Source organism: Netta rufina (genome assembly GCF_964035555.1).
Source record: "Netta rufina genome assembly, chromosome: 12".
NCBI classification, from domain to species: domain Eukaryota; kingdom Metazoa; phylum Chordata; class Aves; order Anseriformes; family Anatidae; genus Netta; species Netta rufina.
Genome location: NC_140135.1, coordinates 14,412,415 through 14,438,325, shown reverse-complemented (window position 1 = coordinate 14,438,325; position 25,911 = coordinate 14,412,415). Strand labels below are relative to the sequence as shown.

Sequence of the window (25,911 nt, the reverse complement as noted above, 5' to 3'; positions counted from 1 at the left end):
TGCAGCTGGGTGCTGGTAAGGTGCAGGGAGCACAGCAGGGGATGGAGGGGCTCTGGAGCAGGGGTGGACTGCAGCCTCTGCACCTGCAGGGACACTGGTGGCAGACAATCAGTGGCCTTTCCAATATTGCCATCTAGAGGACCCAGCAAGGACAGGAGATCCTTGCAGGATATGATAAGGAAGATTCAACAGCTTGCTTTTTTTTTTTTTTTTTTTTTAATTTTGCCTCACATAAAGATTTTGTCAGCGTGGCACAGATGGAGAGCCAAGTGCACAGCACCTGAGCATGAGAACACAGGATTGCTCTGAAAACAGCCAAACAGCCCTGTGGTTCTTCTGAGGCTGTAGGTACCTTTGGGAAGGAAGGCAGAGCTGATGTCCTTTTGGCTGGCCTTGGGACAGTGGTGGAAGAAAAGTTCTTGGTTTTCTCAGTGCCAACTCATTACAAAGGAACTACTTTAAACCAAAATGCCACGGACATTTTCACAGCAAGCGTAGCTGTTTAGCAACAGAGTTCCTCTGTTTTGCTAGCACAACAGAGCAGCTTTGCTCTCTTTTTTGTGGTGGGGGATGGCTCAACACAGGCTTGGTGCAGTATGCCCATGAGCCAGCGCTGAATTGCCCACCTGGACCTGCAGGGTGGGGGACACCTGTGTACAGGCACAGCTGTGTGGTGGCGTGGTCCTTCCCTCTGCTTGCCAAAATCAAACTCACAGCTACGTAAAGAAGGAAGGTAACAGACCTCTGCACTGCTATGGATGGAAGACAAGGGTTTATGAGGTTTCAGAGGCTGCCCTCCCGCAGTGAAGCGGAGCTACAAGGTATTGTAATACCCTTAGAAAAGCGAAGGTTGCCCTTTTTGAAACAAAGCCCTCAAAAGCAGATTCCTGAAGTTTCCCAAATGACCTCAGTATTGAAAGATTGTAAAGCATTCGAACAACAAACCTCTTCTGCTGCTCCCACAGCACTCACAAAACCAACGTAGAGGAGAGATGGAGGGCGGAATCACCTCCAGAGGACAGCAGATCTGCTGCAATGATCCCAGCTGCAAAATCAACAAAAACACTGGGCATAAAAGTCCAGGAAAGCTCGAGACTCGGTTTTGCAAATGCCCCTTGTAATGCACAGGTCCATGGAGCTCTGCAGGGCGGCTGCAAGCAGCAGCACTGCCCCATGGGTTTTGCTGTCCATGGATGAGCGTGGGGTCAGCAGCTGCTGCCTTCCCTGGCTGCCAACAGCCGTGAGCAAAGCAGTCCAAGAATGTAAAGCAGCACGTCTTCACTTTGCTACAGATTTATTTCCATGTGAATTAATGAAACAGTACACACAATTCCAGAAAAAAAAATCTTTTATAGGCCCATAATCCTTCTTTCACAGTACAACGCAACAGTAAAGGATTTAGTCAGTGTAAACAGAAGGTCCAATAGTGATCATCAGCTATCACAGATCAGCTGCACAAACACCACAACTACAGGGTTAATGCCATTACCACACAAATTGACAGTACTAGTACAAACCATAACTTTACCTACAATGCTTTTTCATGTGCAAAAACCATGAAAATTCAATTTACAGAAGGAGGGCACCTTCTCTAAATCTCCATGTGAGCTGTAAACTGCCTCCTTGGGGCCGTCCTATCTACTTGGCAAAGGGTCTCAAGGGCCTGATTCTCTACAGTAACCCTTAAAACCAACTGCAGCATACAAACCATCAGGGCTCTGCATCTGAAACCCAGGCAATCATGTGTTCTCTGCTGCAGCAGAACAGAGAAAGTAATCAGCTGAGGATGAATCTGAGTCATTTATTAAAATGCTCACGAACTGCAGCGTACATTCATTCTTTCACCAACACTACTTGAAATAGTCCTGCTTATATGACGTATGGATCATAGCAGAGTTCACAGGTACCCCATAAAATCATCTCTTGTTAACTGTTTTTTCTTAAATATACTAATTGAACTGGCATCAAAAGCCGAGGCTTTTGGTAACGTGCTGGCAAACTTTCAGGACGTGGACACATTATTCAACTGGGAGGGTCAGAGAAAGAGGAATGCCGCTAAGGCTATGGGGAGACCTTAGGCTGTGGCCATCACGCAGCGCTCGGCTGCAAGCTTGCACCTCGGTTGGGATTGCCTGGGCTGGAGCCCCGCGATGCCCGCACGCTGCTCTCCTGCCTGGAGCCTGGCAGCTGGAGCAAGGGAGCTGCCGGCGGGAGCAGGATGCGGCGGCTGCACCAGCGTCAGCTTCGTAAATTGAATTCATAGTCTGACCATACAGGAAAAAACAAGAGGTAGTTATTTATCATACCTCTTCAAAAAGGCAAAACAAAACACAAAAATAAAGGATGTAGAAATGATGCAGTAAACCTAAAGTCAACATGTACCTACTTTTTTTTTTTTTTTCCTTTTTTAAACACGTGAAGTTAAGTTACAGATGTCATATAAAATGCACACTTTATGGAATTCCTGCATAGCAGGAAACAAAGAGGCTAGCGCTAATCCAACAGCTACATTAACAGCGAGACTGCCATTTATTGGTGCAAGGAAGATTTCCTATCTAAATATAAACAGAGCGTACCCCCCTTCTAGAGGAGACCTATGGCAACACCTATACATTTTTTGTTCAGAAGGGAAAAGAAAGGATTTTCTTGGGGATAAACTGCCAAAATAATTAGTTTCACATCCGTAAATTTAAGGCAATGTTACTTAGACCTGAGAAAATGAAAAAAAAAATCGATTTTCTCAACTATAAATATACACACAAACTTTCGGTATTTCCTGTCTTCTCCAGCTCTCAGGTGGTGCTGGGGAAAACAGCTGTAGGGAAACTGCTCTGCGGTCTCAGGATCGGATCCTAAGAGATGCAGAGTTTGTTGCAAGGAAAGCTAATGGGAGCTGGGAGAGCTCACCCTCACCTGGCTCTTTTTCAAATATTCTCTTTTTAAAACACTTCTGTTTAAGCCTTTCGGAGTGGGTTAACTCCAGAACAGGCTATAGTGCACCAGTAACCCTGAAAGGTTTGTATAGCAAAACTGCAGCTAAAACAGACAATAAAATTACATACAGTAAATTTCTGTGCTCCCCCCTTTTCAGGAGGAAAAGAAGGATGTCAGGGTTAACAATTTCACTGCACCTTTAGCCATTCCTGTAGCTACAGAGTAAATCCTGTAACACTAGTGTGAAATCACAAATTGTTCTGTGCTCTTCCTTGGGAAAAAAATAAAATAAAATCAACTTGCAAACACAGTTCATTAAATGGTAAGAGACATGAGAGAGATCAGGTGGGTATTACAGACACACAGCATGCTAATGCTAAGGAATTATTAAACAAAGTGCAATGATTTTGACTATACAGGAGGACGGACAGATGGACAACTCCCCTTCAGTACTACCTAGATGCTAAATGCCTCACCTCTGGAGAAGCCTGGAGGTACCGTGTCAGTCTGTAGCCATCAAGGACTCTGCGGTCCAGCATGGGCAGTGGCAGCACTGCAGCTCAGCTACATCCATGGCTTCAGCAGAGGAGCTTCACTTGCACAAAGACACGGTCGCTTCCCAAATGTGAATTTGGTCACCAATTCAGGATTTGATGGCTGCTTCTACAAAGCTGCTTGTGCTACAACTGAAAGACAGACTCAGCCCTAAAATCTGTGCACGCCCTGGGCAGCTTCTGCAGGACCAGCTCCTTCTCCCAGGAGTGACTACAGCACGACCCATGCCTCCATCCCACTCTGGGGGCTCCCCCACTCACAGCTAGCAGCGTGACTGATGTCTGACATTAGCCTGCTAAAGCAGTGGCTTGGGCAGAGCTGACGGTCACTAAAAAGCAGAAAATCTCTGGATCCCCAGTTCAGGTTCCCACACAGCGAACAAGAGTCTGCAGTCTGACTTTCTGCTGACATTTCAAACGCAACTATCCAAAGATCAGAGGCAAAAAAACAATCCTCATCTGAACAGAAAGCAACTCCCACTGTTCACCAGCACCTCCCTACCCCACTCTCCCACGTTCAAAGGATGAACAGGGAGACAGCTCCTTTACTTACCCAGCTGGGAACTAAACCCCTCATCAAATCACACATTAAAGAAGCTCACTGTGTGCAAAAGACTCTTACGCTAAAACAGTTCCACCCTACACAGTGCAGTCAACACAGTTTTTAACTTAAAATCGCAGCTTGTTCTTTACAAGTGCTTGGCAGAGAATATTTATATTCTTCTGACACCATATAAATAATATTTATACAGCTTAGACATTTTGAGACATGCATTAAACTTTAGGTAGTACACATTTCTTGATCATATATGCAAATATTACTGTCAATTAAACCGAGCAACCTTATGCTGGACCATGTCTTGCGCTATCCAGGACGTTTGAGGGTGGCTCCGAATCGTCCATGGGAAGGACCAGGCGTGTTCCCCGGATCACGAGTTCATGGTCCCCAAAAGCCAGCTCCCGATCGAGTGCATCTTCGGAGCTGTTTCCGACGAACCGCCGCGACGTGCCGCTGGACGCAACCGAATCGGTGTTGACGGTGGAGTCCCCGTAGGTCAGACTGATGTCCCCATCGTTCAAAATGAGGTCAGAGTCATCGTCCTTCAGCTGCTCTTGATTCTGGGCAACAAACAGGAGGGAAGTGCTGTTTAACCCTTCCTGAAAGGCTGTGTTTGTTTGTCAGCCTGAGCATCTGACCTCCCCACAGGCTCCCAGCTCGATGCAGCACCCAAAGGCTACACAGAACTGTAAACACATCAAACCCCACTGACACCACGACACAAAGGACACCACAGGTGGCATCGGACTTACTTCGTATGCCTGTGGACTTGTCAGGCATCGGGCAATCGGCCCGCAGCAGCCGGGGAGCGTGGTCGTGAGAGGAGGGCCGCTGTGTGTCAGGAGAGGCTTCAGATAGCTGCAGAGAGGGTTAAGGAAGAAAAAGGAAGGCGGCAATGTCGGGGAGTCGAGGGGTGGGATGCAGAGGCAACAGCAAGGAACTGTCTTGAGGAAAGAAACACAAAACCCTGGAAGCACAAAAATGAAAGGGATGAGCAAACCGAATTACACGAGCAAGAGGGACACAAGTGGACCAGGACACAATCCTGTTAAGAGGTTTTCCAGCATCACTTGTCCTGTCATCCTGCACCCTCCGCCTGGCAAATTACTCCCCTGCCAGCTCGTAACAAAGCTTTTGAAAGGGAGGAGAGACACTGATCCAGCAAGAGGGCTATAAATTGAATGTCCCTCTGCCTCCCTGTCCTCCTGCCATGGGGAACTGGGACCAGAGACCTTTGGAGACCCTTGGAGACCCTTCCAGCCTGAGAGACCAGCTTTGAACTTAGCCACTGCAGCACTTCCAGTAAGTGCAGGTGGAAACAGCCACAGACACGAGGAAGTGCAAGTCAGGAAACAACTGTGAGATGGGGAAGCAAATGCTGGCTCATCCGCAAAGCAGGGAGGGAGTCGTGCTCTGAGTCAACAGAGCCCCTCGGGCACAGGGGACCTGTCACGGCAGGCACTGACTGCAGTTCAAGGATACTTGTGATCGAAGTTGTACCACATGCGGAAGAGCCAGGCGCTTTCTGCCTTTGTGCTCCTCCTCTCGCTCTCCGGGACACCCTGTGAGAAAACAAAATGTTAACAGCGGCAGAGCAATGTACTGAGAGCGGGTTACCCAGGGGAACGTAGGAAAATGCCTTCCCACCACCTCTTTGGAAGAAACCTTTGGGCTGCAGCGAGCATAAGGACATCACTCACACCGCGGCAGGCTAACAGTGCTCGCAGCACCAGGCTCTGCATTTAGCAGCATCAAAACAGGGCAAGCACAGAGCAACTGCTTTCCTGCTAGAGCCTTCGAGTTTCTGGCCCCAAGGTTTTAAGTGCCTCAGAACCAACAACTGCATCCAGACATCACGCTTAATAGCGCCTGGCAGGTCCAGCCTCCATCAAATCACCCTTGAGATGTAATATGCAAATAATCTTGTGCCATGGGCATTCGTGGCTTCCTTTTAGCTGGAGAAAAACACAAAGCTGTTTGGAGGGCACTGTGTATGTAATACAATTACATATTTCACAGGAATTTGACTTTCAGATTTATGGCTCCGGGCTGCCTCCTGTATTTGGCACTTTCCTTCCAAGAGCCCAATCAACATCTCTGCACAAAACGAACCTCCGAGGTGCAGACCCCACACTGAAATCGATTAGAGGCACAGCCACAGCACTGCCAGGCTGCAAACACACAGCTGGGGGCTACCAGGCAGGTGGTGCCCGATGCCACAGGGCTGCAGCACGTATCCCACCACGGTCAGTGGTCCCCGCTCAGCCACGTAGCTGCTTGCAGCAAGCAGGAGGGCGCAACAGAGGTGACAGCAAGCCTGAAGATGCTGCATAAAATGGGGCAGTGAGTAGCATTTCTGTCCTGCACAGGACACTGGGATGAGGCAGAGAGCTTCTGTGTCATGCATGTTTTGATATTAACTTCAAAACCAGTGAGAGACCAAATGTTCTGTGGCAATAACGTGGACTGACTAAGCACTGCAACATTACTTCGAAGGCCTTCTTTCAAACGGAATAAAGGAAGCCTCATTATAACTACAGAGGGCACAGAAAAGAGATGATTCCTATGGACTTCAACTTTCACCAGAGGAGCTAAAAAGCCTTCCTCCCCCAGCTGGAAGGGAGCAGAGCACAGAGGAGCATTCACACAGTGCCTGACACAACCCCTGTGCCAAAGGGCACAGCACAAAATTCCCCTACCAGGACCATCCGATGGCAAGTAGCAAAGCCCTGCACTCACCACGTTCTCCTGATCCGCATCCACACCAACTCTGTGGAGGAGAAAACACACAGTGAGCACAGGGTGAGCACAGGCAATGCCAGGCAGGTACCTGCCGCATGTCTTGGGGAAGGACAGGATCTTCCCATTGCCTTTGGGGCAAGCACAGCGCTTTCAGCAGCTGCTCCCCCTGCACAGGGGGATGCCCCGGGGCACAGGCAGGAGCTCTGCAGGGCCATGCAGCCGGTCCCATTTGCCCACCTGGTGGCATCCCTCACACCGCCTCGTGTCACGCAGCCGCGGGCGCCGTGCGACCCGCAGCAGCGGGGCGGGGTGGTGGTGGCCAGGAGCGCCCCACGCCACCCTCACCTGATGTTCAGGCAGGACAGCATGGCCGTGGTTCCCCCGCCGAAAACCCAGACCGTGAAGAAGACGATGAGGAGCGTTGTGCTGAACATCATCTGCCGGGCATAGGTGGCCGTGTCGCGGATGGCCAGGGCGAACGCCATGGCTCCTCGCAGCCCTGCAAGGGGAAGGGATGGCAGAAGAGCAATGTGAGCCTGCAGGAGCAGAGACCATATTCACTGTGGGCTTCCCATATTCACTGGATCAGAGATTATATTCACTGCCCAGCCTCCCCTGCCCCGTGTGGCTGAACACCAGGGAGCCCCGGGGAGCCCTGTCCTGCCCAGCCTCTCCTCCAGACGTTGCCCTAAGAAGTCGCTCAGGGTGAGGAATGTTTGGAGGCCAGGATGCATCAACGTACCAGCAAACATCATCATATGCTGTAAATTTGTACCAATCTTATTTCTCCTCCCCAAATTCAGTAAAAATGATAGCGGATAAATATTGGCAGCTCTTCCTAGGAAGATAGCAAGCTGGATTTGTACTTGTTAAGGAAACTGTTCTTCCTGCGTCTCCCACTGTATCCCACCTCTGCATGCTGAGCCAGCAGAAGCACGAGGAGCTTCACGGGCACCAGTCCCTAGGATGCAAAGACAATAACCCAGCTCTGAGTACTACAGCAGTGTGGGAAGAGCATGCTCCTGCCTCACCAAAGCAAAGCACAGATTGCAATTCAGGAATATCACAGAGGACAAACGCAAACATATAAACAAGGGAAATGATGAGAGGACGGGTTAGACAAGAGAGAAAAACCACCAGTTCCCACTGTATGCTCTCCCCTGCTGTGCTCATTTTTCACCACAAGAATTACTTTGCAAAGCCCAGGTTTCACAGCTTCCACAACCTCTCTGACATTCCCCAGCACACCACACTTCACAGTTTGGCTTGAAGCTATAAGCCAGGTCCCATTCCCAAAGATTATTCAGCAAAATGAAAGCAGCAGCAGTTGAGAGGAAAAAAAAATCTAATACTCTTTCTGTTTTCATAGCCTGCGAGACACAAGAATCAGCAGCCCCTTCATATTGCTTTTATCTTTGAAGCTGTGTCTTTTAATACCAGCACCCAGATGGCAAAAATAATCTTGCAGCCAGTATTCAGTGCAGCCTAGAATAATATGCAAAATGCTTCCAGCTTTTATGTTCTTTCCTGAACATCACGAATTTGCATAAGAGATGTATTTCATGATCTTTCTCATGAATGAGCTATTTCATCAGCAAGCTAGCCGGTTCCTACTGAAAAGGCACAGCACACAATCTCAGTCTAAGTACCCAAATGCATTTCTAGGCTCTTCACTCCCTTTACCCTACTGCAGCCCTGCAAAAGCTAATCAGGGAAATTCATCAAACCCTGCTGGAAACCCATGCATCAGCACCGGTGAAGATAACATTTTGTTTATCTGTATAAACCTGCTTCAGTGCAGGCAAAGGGTGAAAATAATTCCGCACGTCAGAACTGGCATCCCTCTGAAACAAAACAAAAAAATCCTTCACGTCCTCACTCTTCTGAGATGTATTAGGGCTGACAGCGTCTCCGCTAGCATCAGCAGAAAGGGAAATCCCTTCTCGTCTCATCATTGAGAGGTAACTACTGTAGCTCTAACTGTTATTTTGAAAAAAATGAAGTGTTTTTTTTTGGTGGGTTAGCCAAATGGAATAGCACAGAAAAGAGGAAACAAGGAGGTATCAGCAGGTCCCCATTTGCAAAGCTGCTCCTGTACCACGCTGCCACGGGATGAAGCTTGGTGCTCCAGCACCATGTTCACATCCAGCACTGAGCATCTCAAAAGCTGACAAGACAGAGAAAACACAACAAAACAAAACAGAAAAGCTGGGAAAAGAATCTCCATCTTCTTAAAACAACCAAAGGCACCACTACACAGGAGAAACTCCCTTTTAAAAATAAAGCTAGACTGAGTGGGAAAAAAATCACATTTGAATGAAAAACACACGCTAGGAATGAGGCAGCTCTCCCTTTCTCTTCTTGTTTTACAAAACGAACTCCAAAGGATACAAAAGCTCCCACCACAAAGGTAGGGTTGAAGACGTGGTTCTGGAAGGTGAACAGTGCAAGTCCCATGTAGGAGAAGATGAAGTTTTCTGCCAAGAAATTCAGCAGTTCGAACAACTGAAAGAGGAAAACAAATTAAAAATGAATTAAACATAACTCAGATTTAACAAGAAAAACATGTTAGCCCATCCACCATACAATGAATACTTCTGCAGGAGCGACTCCAGCAAAATCCAGCTGTAGACTGGCAGATGCACCTAATTCTGGCTAGAGGGAACAAAAGAATACTAAACTGCAACTCTGGAGAGGATTAAGGGGACTGAGGTGCTCTCACCTGCTTTGTTCTGTGTTGGGATTCTGTAGATAAGTTGTTATAGGTATAATGAGCCTGTGTGATCCCACAGAAGAGTACAGCCACCACACCTGGGGAGCAAAGCATCACGTTAGACTCGTGGCCACGAAAAGGGAGCAGAGCTGCACCCAGCACTGTAGGGTTTTTGACACAATAACCCCAAACCCCCAGATAACTGAACTTCTAGAAGCAGAGGGTCAGTCCCATCTGCAGCCAATACTTAGAGAAGCAAAATTCAATAGCACCATCATCCCTGCAGATTTCCATTCAAATGCAGGGCAGTGCTGGAGCTTGCCTGTAAAGCCACACGCCTCAGCCAGCAGGAACGTGCTCCAGGACATCAGGAAGAACAAGCCAGTCTCCAGCAAGGGGAACTCCCGCAGTTTGGTGAACTTGGTGACGTTGCAGATTGTTAAGGACAACTTGGAGAGAAACTGCAGGCTGAGGGAACGTCTAATCCTGCTGTGTGTCATAGCAGTACTGCACAGCCTGCCCCTAAAAAGGCTGTGGCATTGCCTCTCGTTAATTTAGGCATAAAATCATGAAACACTGGGTCTGGCAGAAATGCCGCATAGCAAAAGAAGAAGCTGTTATGTAAACACTTGGAAAAACAACAAAAAGGATATTAAAGCTGTCACAACTCCAGTAGCTGCTCCCATTGCAAAAGACCCACTGAATATCCCCAGGAAGATCCCAATAGACTTGAACATCGCTGTGACATCAAACGTGTGGCTGTTGTCGCCCGCTGGCTGGTACGCAACAATTGAACTGAAAGAGGGAGAAAAAGCACACATGGGAGCAAAACACTCCTTAGTCTGGGGAGAGGGAGATTTTCACAGTGCTGTGTGAGCTTTGCAAGGTGCTACTAGTGCTGCAAACCCTGAGCGTGAGAAACCCTGAGCTCAACCAGCCTAGGCAAGGCTCTGCATTTGCTCCTTCCAGATGCTATAAAGCATCAGACTAAAACCCATCTCTTGCACGATCCCCTACAAATGAGTTTGCCAGGCAACAGTTCTTCATTTACGATGGCATTTTGGGGGCTTGGCATCAGGACTCTGGAAAGCCAGGCACTCTGGGAGCACAATGCATCCAAGCAGGCAGCCTACACTTCTCTGCTGACGCCACCTGATGTGAATATCCCCTGGAGAACTGCAAGTTCCTCAGTTTTACTGCGTTTAACGTGTGCTACCTTCCTTTTGCACTGCTCTGGGTTCTGAGGGGAAATCTTGCAGGGCAGCGAGGCAAACGGCACAGTGCCAGTTCACAACAGCAGCGCTGCTGTCTTCATCCACCAAACCTTAATGTTTCTTTTTGACAAGAAAACCAAGAAGATTTTCCATGGTTGGTGGATCAGCCAGCCACGCTGGTGTCCCCCGGCCTGTGCTGAACGTGCTCCCTCCGAACCCCTGAGCAGGTACCCAGAAAGGCCTCGATACAGGCGGGCCCCTATCCATCTCCACAATCCTGTGTTAATATTGACTCCTTGTTAGCTTTCTTTGATGTAAACTTGCTGAGAACATTAACTTCCTTGTCAGCAGTCCCTCAGCTGGCTCTGTTAAACCTCTCAGGCTTGAACTTTAACTAGCTGCCGTTTCTGTTTAACCTCCTGAGTTATGCTGGAACGGAAAGTTACCGTCTCACGAACACATCCTGCCACTTTCCTCCCTAATAACAGACCAACATTCTTCTGCAACATGAGTGATAACCCTACCCTTGCCAACACGTAACGGGTCACTTCCCTTGCTAAACTTCCCTGCTTGTAATAAATTGTATTTTTTCTCCATTGTCTTTTATGCCACAGCCCTCAGACTTCTCCCTGAGATTTAAGTTCTTTTGTCAGTTCCATCTCCTACTTCCCATTCGCCAACGTGGTCTCAGTCTGGGGTTTTGTTGTTTTGTGTTCGTTTGGTTTTCAATCCAAAGTTTCATTTCCCCTCCATAACTGACTGTGTGGATGGATGTCAGTTGTGCACTTTAACTTATTGCAGCCTTCCTTCTGGTTTTGCTTTTTGCCCGGCTAATAAGAAACTCAAGAGGGAGAAACTAAATGGGGAGGAGCAAGTAGGAACCCTGGGGCCACAAGCTGCAGCCTGGCCCCGCACTGCTCGCTGCTTTTGGTTCTGGGTTCGATTCCTCTTTACACGGCCAAATCCTGAATCAGGTTCCCTGCCACTAACCCCACCGGAAAGCACCTCCTCACAGGATGGGGAGTGGCAAAGCCCACGGCTTTGTGTGTGTTGCTTCCTCCCAACACCAAACCCCTGTGCTTGGCTGGACACAGCTGGGGCCCCTCTTCACCCCAGGGCAATGCTGGCACCCACCCACGCCAGTCCAGGTGTTCCCCCAAAACCCCCAAATCCTCCACATTTCCGATCCACTCCTCCCAGCCACCAAGCTGTGCAAGCAGAACTGCCCCTGCCGCTCCCCGCTTACGCCTCTTCCATGCAACAGGCAAGTGCCAAGCTAAATTTAATAAAGGGGAACCACAAATAAGAGCTGCAGCGGGTCTCTTTTGCTGCTTGGAAGCCCTTGAGAATTAAACACGCTGCTGGACCGGTCTGCACACAAACCTTGCATTAAAACAACGGCTGGCTGCAGCTCAGGGCTGCTGGGTTTGGTGCAGATTATCTTATTCCAGAGGAGGGGGGCTGAACTCAGCTCGTGCAACAAGGAAGGGAGGAAATCAGAGCTACAAAGCTGGGAGCAAAACAGTGCAAGAGGCAGATCAGAGCACATGGTGCAGGCACAGATGCATGCACAGACCCACCACAAACTCCACGGCCCTGCTGCTGAGCCCACTGACTCCTGGCAGGCTCCAAGCCCCCGTCTCCTCCTTGCTCTGTGTCACTTCTCAAACATGACCTGGCTGCGCAGAGTTTACTCTCGCAGCAGTGGTGACACATCCAGCATAAAAACCAGAGTGAGCAATACAAACAGTTCTAGAAACGTTCAATTTAGTAAATACAACTCAGGCGGGTGCTGATACGAAGCTCACAATATGTTACTTGCTGCCTCCACATCAGTAAAACCCACGCAATCAGCACGCCGGCTTGACAAGTATTCCAGAAATATTTTCTGCATTAGTCTTAGTTATAAGTTAACCTGTCATGACTGCAGATACTATATATTCCCAAACAAACTCCCATGATGGCAACACAACGGAAATGCAGATAAAATATGTCCTACGTGCAGAGGACATAAAATATTAAAGAATGTTATAAAACACTCTTTAGAAAGGCACCCGCTTTCCAGTTCAGGATGCTAGCTCCAGAAATACCATCTTCTTGAGGCACAGAAAGTGGGCAGAGAAAGGAGACAGCTGCTTTACCAACTGTCTCCACCAAAATAAAAGCGGGGTACTTGTGGATGGGAAGGCAGGCAGGTAGGAGCAAAGCCATCAGCGAGGGGTTTCGGTAGGATCCTGTGGCTGAAAAGCAGACGTGGTGCTTTTCACATTGCAGAGAGACATGAAAACTTCCTTCTGGCTGGGTCAACAGGCCATAAAAGAAAAGCACAGCTATCCATCATGCAACAGGAAGCTGTAGCTACAATCCATGCTCCCAAACAGTGGTCTTCAAGGAGGAGGCTGATCAGAAGGTCACTACAGCTTCTGGGGACACTTAATAGGGAAATCTGCTCTGGCCAACACCAGTGCTTCTATTTTTACAGGAGCAAGGCCAGGTGGCTCCCCCCAATGCCCGACACAGAACATACATAACAATTAAAAATAAAAACAGAACACACTTACGAAGACAGCACTATGGCAACGGCATCATTGAGAACGCTTTCGCCAAAGAGAAGGGCATACAGCTCAACATCAACCTGGAGTTCATGGAATATGGCAAGAACAGTCACTGACAAATAGAAAAATAGAGAGACATTCAAGAAGGTGCCGTTATTGTGGTGTAATCAAAGACAAAACATCCCTTTTAGAAAGCTGCCTTCCTTCCTTTCTTCCCCTCTTCATCAAATGTAGGTAAAACAAGGGAAAAAAAAAAACATCTAACATACCTGGGTCAGTAGCTGATACGATGGCACCAAAGAGGAGGCAGTCAGTGAAGTAGAAGTCTCCCCCAAGCTGCCCAGTGACCTTCATCAGCGCCACACAGCCGTACATGACGGAGCTGTGGAAGCAGAAGAGACAACAACTCGTACCTGCAGTGTAAGGAGTTCCCCAGGATCTGCCAATTTAACCCCTAAAGTTGTCCAAACATAGGAGAAGAATACCCTGAGAAGTTGCATTGCATGAGCTGAGCCTGGTGAAACACCAGGGTTTCAGACCAGAGAGCAGGACCGTGAAATTCAAAGCACTGACAGCACAGGAGCAAAGCACGGTGCTGGGGAGGAGCTGGTACCACGACTGCTCCTCTGCCAGCACAACACGGACAAAAAAAAGCAGCAGCTTGTGGGACAGACCATGACAATGACCTTGCAATTGCTTCACAATGCTTGATGTTAACACGTTTCAATGGAATTGCCTTTTCAGTTGGCCTGACTTTCAGATGTCCTAAACTTGCAGCTAGGAGCAGATAATGCAGGCGCTGAGTTTGCTTGAATCCCCCTGGATCTCCAGTGGAAAACACCCTACGCAAGCCTGCACGTTGCTATTCAGAACGGGAATTATCTAGCTCCCTCTGTGCACACAGATAAATAATTTGAAACACAATCTGTGTTTGCTAGGCATCTGCTTCCAGCAAGTAAGGACAGGACATGCATTTACGATCCTGCCCTCTACTCGTGTGTCTCACACTTGTTTGGGCTCCGCTTTCAATAATTTCAAGTCAGTGCCTGTTTATTCTCAGGGATCTGCAGAACTTGCCTTGCCGTGCGTATAAGCAGCCTGTACGGGATACAGGAAAGCACTGTGCAACGAGGCAGCAGGCACGCTGTGCGGCCAGCAAAAGCAACGTTAGCTGCCCTGCTGAGTAGCCCGGGGAGCCCCCCTGGCCCTCGCTGCAGGACAGAGCTCTGTGTCCACACACAGCCCTGCCAAAAAGCCCGTCTGGCCACAACCTCTCACCCGATCATCAGGCAGGAAATCGCAGTGCCAAGAAAAGCGTAGGCCAGGATTGATCCCAAGTTTCTGAAGAAGTGCCTCTAGAAGGAAAAAAAAAAAAATCTGAATTACACTTTACTATTTATTTCAAGCCGTGCCAACAGATAGGTACCTGCACAGCACCCACAGCAACTTGTGCCTGGCTTGAACACTGCGAGCTGTGTAAGCTTGGCTGAATAATGCCTCACACAATGGCACATGCAGCCAGAACAGCACAGCAAATGCAGCACTAATAAACATCATTTTCCTGTACTGGTGTATTGAACAAGGTGCAGCTCCGAGTCCTGGGGACTAATTCCTAACACAGCACAGGACCTCCTTCCTTCTCCCAGAGACAAACAGGATCATTTTCCTTTCCCTCCAAATCAGTACTTCAAAGAGCTGCTGCTTCCTAAAACCTTCCCACCTTCTGAAGTGTTTCAGCATTCCAGATGGCTCAGCTGGCCTAAAATACCTCTGCACAAACCCATGCTGGAAATGGTCACAGTTGCTGACCCTTCCTGGGATAAGGGATGGGTGAGACCTACAGGGGCACTCCTACCATCCTGCGTGTACTGGGAACACCGTACCCAATTCTGCAGCCTTGGCCTGCTGCTGAGCAAGCATTAAAACACTCTCAAGTATTAAAAATGCTCTGGGGGCAGAGGAACTGAAAGTGTAGGCACTGTAAAGGCACGTACCCTTTTTAAGCTGTAGCCTGCATAAAATATAATTGGAGGAAGCAATATGTTGAAAAACACCTCAGGATCAAAAGTCACCTGTAAATAAATTTAAAAAAAAAAAAAAAAAAAAACAGTTAATCGGTTTGTTAAGATTTTACAGGACAAAACACAAAGAATGACATAAGAAATACCCTGTACTCCCACCAGATGAAGGGCTGTTAGGCGAGCATGGAGGAATCAGGGCTCTTTCAGACGCACAACCCAGAGTTTAAACAGCTCACGTTACGATCAGCTGAACCTAGAGCTTCATTACGTTGTGTATTCAGCTTACAATTTATGGGACCAAAGTAAAAACATAAAAATGCAATAAAAAAAAAAATCACAATGCAGCAGATACAGGATTTCTGCATTAGCATGCACCTCACGGAGCGTCCCTCACCACAAAATCGCTCCCTTACCTTTCTCAGCATCTCATTATCCTGGACATTGTTGAGCTCCTGGGCGCTGATTTCCCCCTTCAGGGTGTACTCGTAGAACTTCCCGCTGACGTTCACCAGCAGCGTGGCCGGACTGGTCTGCACCTGGCAGCTCAGCGTCACGTTGTTCACATCGCTGGGGACGTGGATGCCGTAGCGCAGCACCACACCAACCAGGACGCCTGGGGAGAGAGGGATGCGGGGTGAGACGAGCAAACTGCTGGGGTGGTCACCGTGAGCATCTGCAGCTGGAAACCTGACAAGATCACGTGTCGCCAGTACAGAAATGCACGAAACCTTTGCTTTTGGTAGGGGTTAAAAAGGTACCAGCAACTCATGAATGCTTTGAGGACGGTGAGCATCCTTCATACGATGCTGTCTCAAGCTGGGGAGAAGAGATGCACTCAGGCATTGGCCAGCACAGCAGAGATGGTTTTAGGTCACTTTTCTGCTGGTTTTCTGATTTTTTTTTTGGGTCACTTAATCCCATTTCTGAACCATATGTTTATGAAAAAGCTTGCAAACATGTGGAGACCGCAACACTCCGAAGGCTACTCTATTTGCCTCCGAGGATGCTCAGGCTCTTCACTGCTGCATTAATTAAAATCTCGCTCTGCGTTTTCCTAGGGGCAGGGCACAACCCAGACCAACACCAAACTCCTTCCCCATCACAGTCCTACAGGAGCAGAGAATGGGCACAAGCTCTGCAGCAGCAGGGATGGAGACCATGGGACTCACCCAGCACCTCCTGCAGCCAGTCCCCACGTGCCACCAGGCTTTCACCTGCTCTTCCCTTGACAGCACCTTTCCAGGATGACATTTGCTTATTTTGCTGACTGCCAGAAGAAAAGCCCCCACCTCCCCTGCCAGGGGATGTGATGTGCAGCACAGAACACCCAGAAGATGATGAATGAGCTCTGAGATTCTATGGGAGACGACCAAAGCTCTTCACTGGGATAAAGTGAGCTTCAGAGGGTCCTTACATCTGCTTAGGACTATGAAGAAGCTGAAAACAGTTGCAGTGAGAGCACAGCATAAAGTCACAGCCCCAAAAAAGCAGAAACCTCTTACCCTTGCAACGCTGTTCCTACAGCCTTCTAGAGCTACCCCTTTCAAAAAAAAGTTGATTTTGGAGCTTTAGGGAAGAGTCAGAAACCTCCTGCAGCAGCTGCCTGTCTTTTCTCAGCTGGAAACCCACTCCGAGACACCTTTCAACGCCGGGGCTCACCGCTTTGAAATGAGATGCCCGGCAAGGAGGAAGGAGGGAGAGGCTTTGGTTGTGGTTGGAAATTTAGAAGGGATCCTGACTCACCCACCTCCTGGCTCTTAATCCTTGTCCCACAGCAGGGCTACATCTGATAGCAGCCGTGGTCGGCCTCGCCGTCTCGCCGCCCCACGCAGCTGTTCCCGGCCCCGCGTGCCAGCCGTGCTCCGGCCAGAGCTGAATTTCCAGCAATGGGAGAAGGGAAAGGGGACGGGCAAACCTGCAATAACCGCCGAGACCACTGGGCTTGGGGCTGCTAAAGTTTGTCTTGCCCTGCAGCACACGCAGAGCTGTCTGCACGAAACAGAGCTGGGTGGGAAGAGACATCTGTGTGCACAACCACATCCACGAGCACGCAGAGCGCTCAGGCACCCAGTCCAAGCCAGCCTCGCACCATCAGTTCCTAATGTTGAGACAAAACCAGAATCACCTGGAGGGAAAGCTGCAGGGTGCCGTGCCCAAAGCCAAGAGCTCTGGTGTAGAAACAGCCCGACCGTGGGCCTCGCACCGACCTTCCCCACGCACCTCCCGCATCAGGGAGCTGGCTGGCAGCACCTGGCACACACCCGAGCTGCTGGCAGGGTTTTTCAGCCCCCCAAACCAGTCCTGTGCTAACGGGACCAAGGCCAGAGCTGGAGTACGTCCTCTTGTTGCTGACGGCCTCTTAGGAAGTGGTTGGAACGCTCCTGGCACTCGGAGGGCTGCCCTAGCTGCAAGCCGTGAGCCGCCCCACCGGTATCAAAATGGTTTTGCTGCCAAAAGTTTTACAAAAGTGAGCCCTGGGAGGGAGCTGAGCGGGGGAACCTGACACCGGGAAGCTGACAGCTGAAAGCTGCAAGGAGTGAGGAGCTAAAGGCAAAGCTGGAAAATTAACCGAGTTCTTCTATGCAAAGCGCAGAAGATTATTTTCATTGCATTTATCCCAAAGAACAAAAACCCATGGGCTTTTTTTTTTTTTTTGGTGCTACGGAACGCTTCTGAGCTAAGATTTAAAATGAAGACTACTATATTACCATCCAGGCACTTAACAATGGCAGCACGCAGGAACCCCCAGGCAAGCATTAATCCGGACACCAAAAGGGAAGAAAAACACAGCGAGCACCTGAAAGCATCAGGCCAGCAGACAATCGGGATGTCTGCAACCCAGGGGCCAACCGGGAACCACTACAAGGAAACTAAACTTCTAGAGAAGCTCCTGCCACATCCACCACCAGACTCCGGGAAGAAATGAAACAAGACTGCTCATTTAATTGTCCTAAATGTTGAGTACCCAGGGTATGGGAACCTAATTTTAAACACTGAAATGAAGCCCAGGGGCTGCTGAACACGTATTGCCTATCACTCTGAAACAACTCCGGCTCTTGAACAACAGCTCTGAGCCAACAGTGTAATTTGTAAGGTAAAATGCCACCCGAAGCAACAGCTGGTAACTTGGGGTAAAAGCACAGACTCCGTGGAAACCCTGATGGATTTCAGCAGGAAGAGATGCAGAAGTTTTGACTTAGTTGCTGAGGTTTCTTTAATTAGAAAAAGGACGAGCTTTTACCAATTGCTTCTTTGCCCAGATGTAAAGGTTTGTTTTGCAGGCTGCCTGCTGCAGCACTTCCACATTTTCCACCGACTTCCCCTGGGCTGAGAGCATCAGAGGGGACCAGGCATGGCAAAGCAGAAGTCGCACTTGCTTTGCTCCCGGCGGCTTGCAGGCTGCTGCTGTAAAACAAGAGCTCTCGCCAACCTCTGGGAACTAACACATCCCTCTGCCTATGGTGGCTGCCTGACCTGAGAGGGCGATGCCAAAAGCCTTGACAGCAGAGAAAAAGTCAGGGTTTTCCGCCTGACCAGGCGGGTGAGGTTCCTTATTTTGCCAGCAATTCCCTCAGTGCAGTCTGCAAAAGAGCAGACGGAAAAGATGTGTTTTAGGGATCATCGGGAGACCGAAATGTCACGGGCTGGGCTCTGGGACCAAGAGGGGCGCTCACATGGGCAAGGGACAACAAGGGGAAGACAAGTGCAGCAGCCTCACCGAGGGCTTGCAGGAATTTGTACACGCAGCCCAGTATTTTGGTTATATTTTGTGCCCCCGGGCTGCAGCAAGCTTCTCCACCCCTTCGTTCTGAAAGCCGCCTCCAATTAACTGAGAGTTAGGATGACAAAAGCCAAGGGCCCAAACGCACCAAGCCGCAGCCTTCAGAGCCGAGCTTTCCGCTGCGTGGGGAGCTCAGCCTCGTTTCTGCTCCCACCGAGCTTGGTGGCACATCACCTGCGACCAGACTGGGGGAGAGAAGAAAGCAAGAAGAGATGGGGACTGCAGAAAACACCTTGTCAACCCCATACTCCATTGATCTCGCCTCGATAGGCGTCTGTGGCCACGTTAATCATTCCCCCAGCACAACTCCCAGCCCTGCTCTGGTCGAACTCCAAGGGTGACCCTGGGCGAGCCCCGTGCGTTATCTGCTGGCCATGGCCAGGGCACCTCGGGAGGCCACTCCCGAGCACCTCAGGCGACAGCAGCCCAGCATTAAAACCCAACCCTCGATCCACAGCCCCGCTGCGGGGCAACACGAGCACCTCGCAGGGTGGGAGGAGGGACCGGGAGCCCCAAAAGGAGCTCAGGGGACCCCCCGGCCCCTTCCGAGCCCTCACCGTAGATCATGGCGAGCCCGGTCTCGTGGAGGAAGCGGGCGCGGCGGTGCTTGAAGAGCCAGATGGTGAGGATGGTGAGGGTGAGCAGCAGGATGAAGACCAGCAGGTTGGCGCTGTCCTGCCGGTGGCTCTCCTCCGCCGCCTTCTCGGACACGATCTCCTCCTCCAGCGCCCCGGGACGAACCTCGCCGCCCGCTGCCGCCACCCCCACCCGTGCCCACAGCCCCACCGCCAGCACCGGCACCGGGCTCAGCCCCGGGCCCCGCCGCGGCCCCGCCATCGCCCCGGCCCCGGCCCCGGCTCCGCCGCCACCAGGAAGCGGCGCTGGGCGCAGGCGCCGCCGCCTCCCGGTGCCGGCCCCGTCCCCGGTGCCGCTGCCGGCCCCCTGACGCCATCAGGCGGCGCCTCGGCGGCGGGCAGGGCGGGCAGGGCGGCCGGGATGGCGGCGGCCTCGCTGTGGAAGGGGCTGGTGGGGCTCGGGCTCTTCGCCCTGGCTCACGCCGCCTTCTCGGCGGCGCAGCGTGAGTGAGGGCGGCGGGGAGGGCACCGGGAGGTGTTGGAGGGAGGGGATTTGGGGGGGAAGCGGGGCCCGGTGCCCGGCATCGGGGGCGCTTGGGGCCGTCCGCAGCCGTGCGCTTGTCTCCCGCAGATCGCTCCTACATGAGGCTGACGGAGAAGGAGGACGAGACGCTGCCCATCGACGTGAGTGTGGGGCCGCGGAGGCGGTGTGGGGACGGGAGGGGATGAGGCGGCTCGGCCCGAGCTGCCCCCGGCCCACAGAGCCCGGCTGCCCCCGTCAGAGCCAGCACAGGGCAGGGCCAGGCCTCCAGCCCCTTCCCCAGCACCACCCGGGGACATCTCGCCCCAAGCCCCGAGCACGGCTCCTTCCTCACCCCCTGCAGCATAAACATCCTCCTCCCTCTGGCTTCTGCTGCCTGACATTTGTTTATCCGGCGTGGCTGTGCGCCCGTTTGAGCCCAGCACAACCTGCTTCTGCAAGGGTTTCTTGCTTTCTTTTTTTTTTTCTTTTTTTTTTTTTTTTTTTTTGTGGTGGTTTAATTCCACTTCAATTATTATCCATCGTGTTTTTGCTTAATCTGAAAGTTAAGGAGGTGAAACACCCACCATAACCAGGACGTTTGGACAGAGCAGCAGCTGTCACCTCTGCGCAGCACAGGCTGGCCGCTGACCCCTTTCTCAGAACGAGTATTAGATCCTAAAGTGCGCAAGAGCAGGGTGTGCTGTCCCCCCGATCGCGGTGAGGAGCTGTGTGGATCGATGCAGTGCCCGTAGTACAGCCTGTCTGCCCGGTGCCAGGAGCTCTTGGCTCTGCCACCATCTCATGGTGCCATCTTTCCATGCCTCACTTTCCCTGCTGTTGAACTGCCCACCTCTGTAAAGCACTTTCTGTCACTGGATAAAGAGTGAAAGAGATGCTGTTTGACAGATGAGATTATTTTTTAAAAAAGTAATTATATTTAGTAATCTGTATGTTGCATTGTTCTCCTCTCCTACAGATAGTTCTTCAGACTCTGCTAGCCTTTGCAGTTACCTGCTATGGGATAGTACATATCGCAGGAGAATTTAAAGATATGGATGCCACTTCAGAACTAAAAAATAAGTATGTTTTATTTCTTCTCTTCATAAACACATGTATCCGTTACGCTCTATGCAAACAGCACGTCTGCACAATAGCAGGTCTCTCTTTAGCTCAGCTCTTCTACGCGTGTTGTAGACGTAACACAGGAACAGTCACATCTGGGAAAGCCAACAATGTGTGGGACATAAGACAGAGTTAGATAACCGGAAGAAATTAAATAAACTTTTTGCTTTTCCCCATCCAAAATCCTGCTGAGCAAATTTAGTAGAGGAATTAAATGTTTGCCTAGGAAGTAAGAGCTTAGCAGTCACAAACTGCTGTCACGAGATGGTCTCAGATCTCAGGGCAGTACGCCTGGCTCACCCTCTGTTGCACATTGCTTCTTCACAAGAGCCTGAACTATTGGAATCTCACAGTCTCAGTCAAGGCAAAATGTCAGATGCCTGAAAGATTTTAAGAAAATAAAGAATTTTGAATTGAGATTTTGGAAAGGATATGAAGTGGGGTTGGTAGAGGTAATCCTTCTGGCCATTCCCAAAAGCCTAGGAAAATATGGAAACTGAACAAGTTGGCATCGCTGTATTTAGTGCTTACCTAAAACCCTTAGCTTCAGGCGTGGAAAGGGCTGGGAAGCTGACAGTGTCAAGTTATTAACACAAGTGATGTCTGAAATAAGGCCGTCACGTTTGGTGTGTATGTAGTTAGTAATTCTCAGAGCTGCCCTTAAGCTCAGGGAAGGAAAGGAAAGTTTGTCTGCAGCATGGGGCAGCTTCTGTGTATTGAGCAGTCAGTATTTGTCAGGCATCTTGGCTTTGTATCTCTTCTGTGACTTGGTTTAGGAGACTTACAAAGTGAGCATCTCTCCCTAAGCTTTGGATTCAAAACTTGTATTTCTGCATACGTAAAAGCTGGTATACCCTAGACTGACTCTTTCCAAGCCCCTATTCTGAAGTAGTATTAACGTTGACTTTTTACCTTTATTTTGAAGGACGTTTGACACATTAAGGAACCATCCATCATTTTATGTATTTAATCATCGCGGTAGAGTATTGTTCCAGTCCCCAGACACAGTGAATTCTTCTTCAAACCAAGATGCTTTGTCATCCAGCTCGTCACTGAAATTTCGAAAACTTGAACCTCTGCGCCGCTAAGACTTTTACAGAGTATAATAATAATACAGGACACTGGGATGTAATATTCAAGTCGGGGATGTAAACACTTTTTTTAATTTCTGGAGCAGTATTTATATTGATCTTCCAGACTTTATAAAGTATATATATATAAACTAAGGACCTTCTTTGTACACTGTTAATGGAAATGAATTGTGAATTGGCAATGCAGTGTAAATTATTCTACAATTATGCTGTGAAACACATCTTCAAATTTTCATATATTAAAAAAAAGAGTTGCAGGTGACCTAACTTCAGATAAACAAAAAACAAGCTAGTTTTTACTGTGGTTACTGTTCTTTGATAAGAGGGAATGTTTGAGTGCTATTTATTTTCTCAGTTTGCTTGCACTACAGTTTATGGAACTCCTTCAGAAATACTGTGGGCACTGCATCACTTAACAGCAGAAAAAGGGCAGCGTCTCCTGTTCCTAAAATGCCTTGGAGACCTGCATGGTGTAGGCACAGGAAGTCAAAAGGTTGCTTTTATTTTTTTTTTAACAATACTGGAAAATAGTTGTGTGAAGGTTGTTGTTTTTTTTCTTAGTTTTTCATTATCACATCTAATTTCTTTGTTGCTCTCCTCTGTTTAAGCTGTCCTATGTTGCCCCAAGTTGCCTGGGATGTAGCTGTACAGTTGGTGGCTGTGTGGGGAGGGCAGCTCACTTCGGATCACACAGATCATCTTCTATGCTCAGCTTGTTTACCCACGCTATTTATGTTCTGTTTGGTTGTTCATATAGGAATGTTCCTCAGATGGCTGAATGGTGTGTTAGTACCTCAAAATGGCACTGGATACTAGTTCCCAAGTCATCTTCTACGAGATGTATTTAAGTATCAATAAGAAATGTCCCTTCTGTAAATGTTACAGGGGTAGGGTCCAGCAGCTGTATCTGTTTACTGTCATTAGTACAGTACAGGTAAACAACAAGTCATGGTACTAGCCCCTTTTCTGTCAACAGAGCCTTTAAAATTGATTTCATTTTCCAGCTGAGCCCTGCGTTGATTTAAGTTGACTGTCTTTGATTGTCTTAGGACAGATGATACGCTCCTTAGCTCTACTGGCTTCTCAATTCTGACCTCCACTTAGGGGCTGAATGAATGCTAAATTTTTTCTTGCTCTGGCATTTCAGTCCAGAAATGGAACGCTCTTCTCCCACCTACCTGCTATAGCAGAAGAGATGGTAATGATGGGGCCAACTAGAATTTTGCGTAGTCTGAGGATGTCCCACTGCCTCCGAGCAAATTCAGCCTTTTGTCCTAGCATCTGTTTTTTTAAACTGCTAAGAACCGTTCCAGGCAAAAAGCTTAGCAAAAATACTGTGTTAAATGAAGCCTCTTTTTTCTAGCTCTGCCCATCCTATGGAGTGGGTGCCCCAATGCTAGAGCAATATCCATAGCTGCTGCTCTTCAATCACTCTTAAGCAACTGGGTTTGGTTAGAAAGGGTTACTCTGCCAGCTGAAACCTGAAGTGTTCTGGTTCCCTCCTCCTAGCTGGTGTCACAAATCAGCTCTTGACAACTGCTGTCACCAAAGGCCTCTGAAATCGTGTCAGGTCAGCTCTCTATTACAAAAAACTTTCCTTGGGGAATTGGGCTGCTGTGGTAGCAGTCGCTGCATGGAGAAAATGGCTGAACATCAGCCAGCTGTCCTTGCAAGGCCCGGAGGAAACTGCAGAGAAAAGTAGTGGAGAGAGGGAGAGGCAAGGCAGGAGGTCAGTAACCACCGTACCAGACTGATCCTACAACCGTGGTTGGCAGGGAGCCATTTGGAGAGGGTCTCTTAGAGCAGGGCTGCTCACCCGTAATGTCTAAGAAGCCCCATTTGTGCTATGGTAAGGCTGTGTGGACCTGCTCACGGTGGGTGGTGCTGCTGTGTGACAGCTCTAAGTCATTCTTGGTGAAAAACATTGCTTTTTCAGACTGTCGTGCTAGGAGCACCCTGTTGGCTGCATCAGGTCTCTCTTGTGTCAGGTAGCCTTACTCTTCAGCAGCAATGGTTATATCACAGAGCTGTACAAATTATTTTTTCTTATTGATCTTGCAATGTCCAATAAAAACTGATATCCTAAAAGTGTTTGGGAGTGGTCTGTTTATTTCTGACCTGGAGCCTGCTGCAGCAGGTCCCTGATGAGTGCATATTGAACAGTGCCTGCCTAGTATTGACAAGCGGGCTTGCCTTCCTTGTGGCAGCTCTGCATGAAAATGTGCGCCTGGCCTGGCATTCGGTACTAGAGATAAGATCAGTACAGGGAATGAAAATAACGTGCTACAAGTGGCTGAACAAGACGCTCAGGCTGAAAATGTTACTGGCCTGGGGTTCTCTGCCTTTGCAATTCTTAGTCAACATACCTAGTGGTGCTGACATGGCTTCTGCCTTCCATTTAACCATAGCGAAGGCTTTTCTACCGTGCGCTAATAATCCCTGGCCTACCCACAAGGACAGGCTGGAGCAAGGCCGGGTATTGCAACAGTTGCTGGGGAAACTGGCAGCAACCCCATAGGGCTGGAGATAGTTACCATCACGGCCTTGGGCGAGCTCATTTTTCACTGGCTGTTCTGCTTTTCTTTGGGGGGATGTTGGAAAGTTATCAAAGAAGGAGCTTGCTTAACTACGGCATCCATCATGATTGCACCACGAAGAAAGCAGCAGTCACCCTTCAACCACTTGCTGTGCTGCCACGGTTGTCTGCATCCAGCACTGAAGACGAGCGTGTAAAAACCAGTAACCAGCATCTTAGAAAAGGAGCACCTTAACCAGCCCCCAGAGGTGCACTGAGCTTACCTTGCAAAGCGTGAGCAGCGCAGCTCCTCACAGATAAGCTGCCCTTCTAAAGCAAACCAAAAGTTGTGCCAACAGCTTCTTGGGTCAGCCCAACTAGGAAGAGTTTCCAAGCCTGCCCAGCACACTTTTGCTGCCATCATACCTTCAGCTGATTTGGCTGCAGGATGTTTCTACTATGTTAAATAGGAAAAAACCATGCTGATAATTTGCATTTGTTGCTGACGTAGCAGGCTTGATCTGCCTTAGTTTTGCTGGTTTCTCCAATCCTCCTCTCCAGCCAGCATCACTTTCAGTGGGGAATTTGTTTCTTTAGAGGGGGCAGGAGAAGTTCAGCCCCCAACCAGGCTCAGCGCCTCTGCTTTGGGGCAGAGGTCGGCGAGGGCTGAGCTGCAGCCCCTCCTTTGCCAATAACTTCAATTACACACGTTAGTTTCCAAGCCTGGCAGTCATCGAGGCACTTACCATCTGTGCAGCTCCAGAGATGGAGCGCACTGGAGCTGCCTGCAGTACAGGGAAGCAAAATACAGCCGTGAGCTCAGTCAGTGCTGCTCTGAAGGCCCAGGTGTGCCTTCTCCCTGCTGCTGCAGAGCTCTGGCTGAAGCCTTCTGGTGAAAGCTGGAGGCCAACCACCCCTTCCCAGAAGCTCACAAGCACAGGCACAGCTCTGGCCCTGGAGAACACAGGAAATGGCAAGCACTTTCTGCTCTGAAATGATTTTTGGCCTCCTG

At 49.4% G+C, this 25,911-nt stretch overlaps 2 protein-coding genes across 2 annotated transcripts; one reads left to right on the top strand and one right to left on the bottom strand.

The window, feature by feature from the left end:
* Positions 1–1,330: 1,330 nt before the first annotated feature.
* SLC9A6 (solute carrier family 9 member A6) lies at positions 1,331–20,009 on the bottom strand (the record flags this gene model as incomplete). The annotated part of the gene is made up of 16 exons (XM_084294275.1): positions 1,331–4,607; positions 4,800–4,905; positions 5,530–5,609; positions 6,787–6,817; positions 7,135–7,288; positions 7,532–7,643; positions 9,181–9,294; positions 9,512–9,600; positions 9,825–9,921; positions 10,132–10,297; positions 13,278–13,383; positions 13,541–13,653; positions 14,550–14,626; positions 15,266–15,343; positions 15,706–15,905; positions 19,631–20,009. Coding segments are annotated over 16 exons (2,178 nt in total), but the record flags the coding sequence as incomplete, so codon positions are not given.
* Positions 19,993–24,473, top strand: MMGT1 (membrane magnesium transporter 1). Its single transcript, XM_084294018.1, has 4 exons — positions 19,993–20,151; positions 20,280–20,332; positions 21,148–21,251; positions 22,219–24,473. Exons 1-4 carry the CDS (start codon positions 20,070–20,072, stop codon positions 22,379–22,381), a joined length of 402 nt encoding a protein of 133 aa, XP_084150144.1. The 5' UTR covers positions 19,993–20,069; the 3' UTR covers positions 22,382–24,473.
* The last annotated feature ends 1,438 nt before the right edge of the window (positions 24,474–25,911 follow it).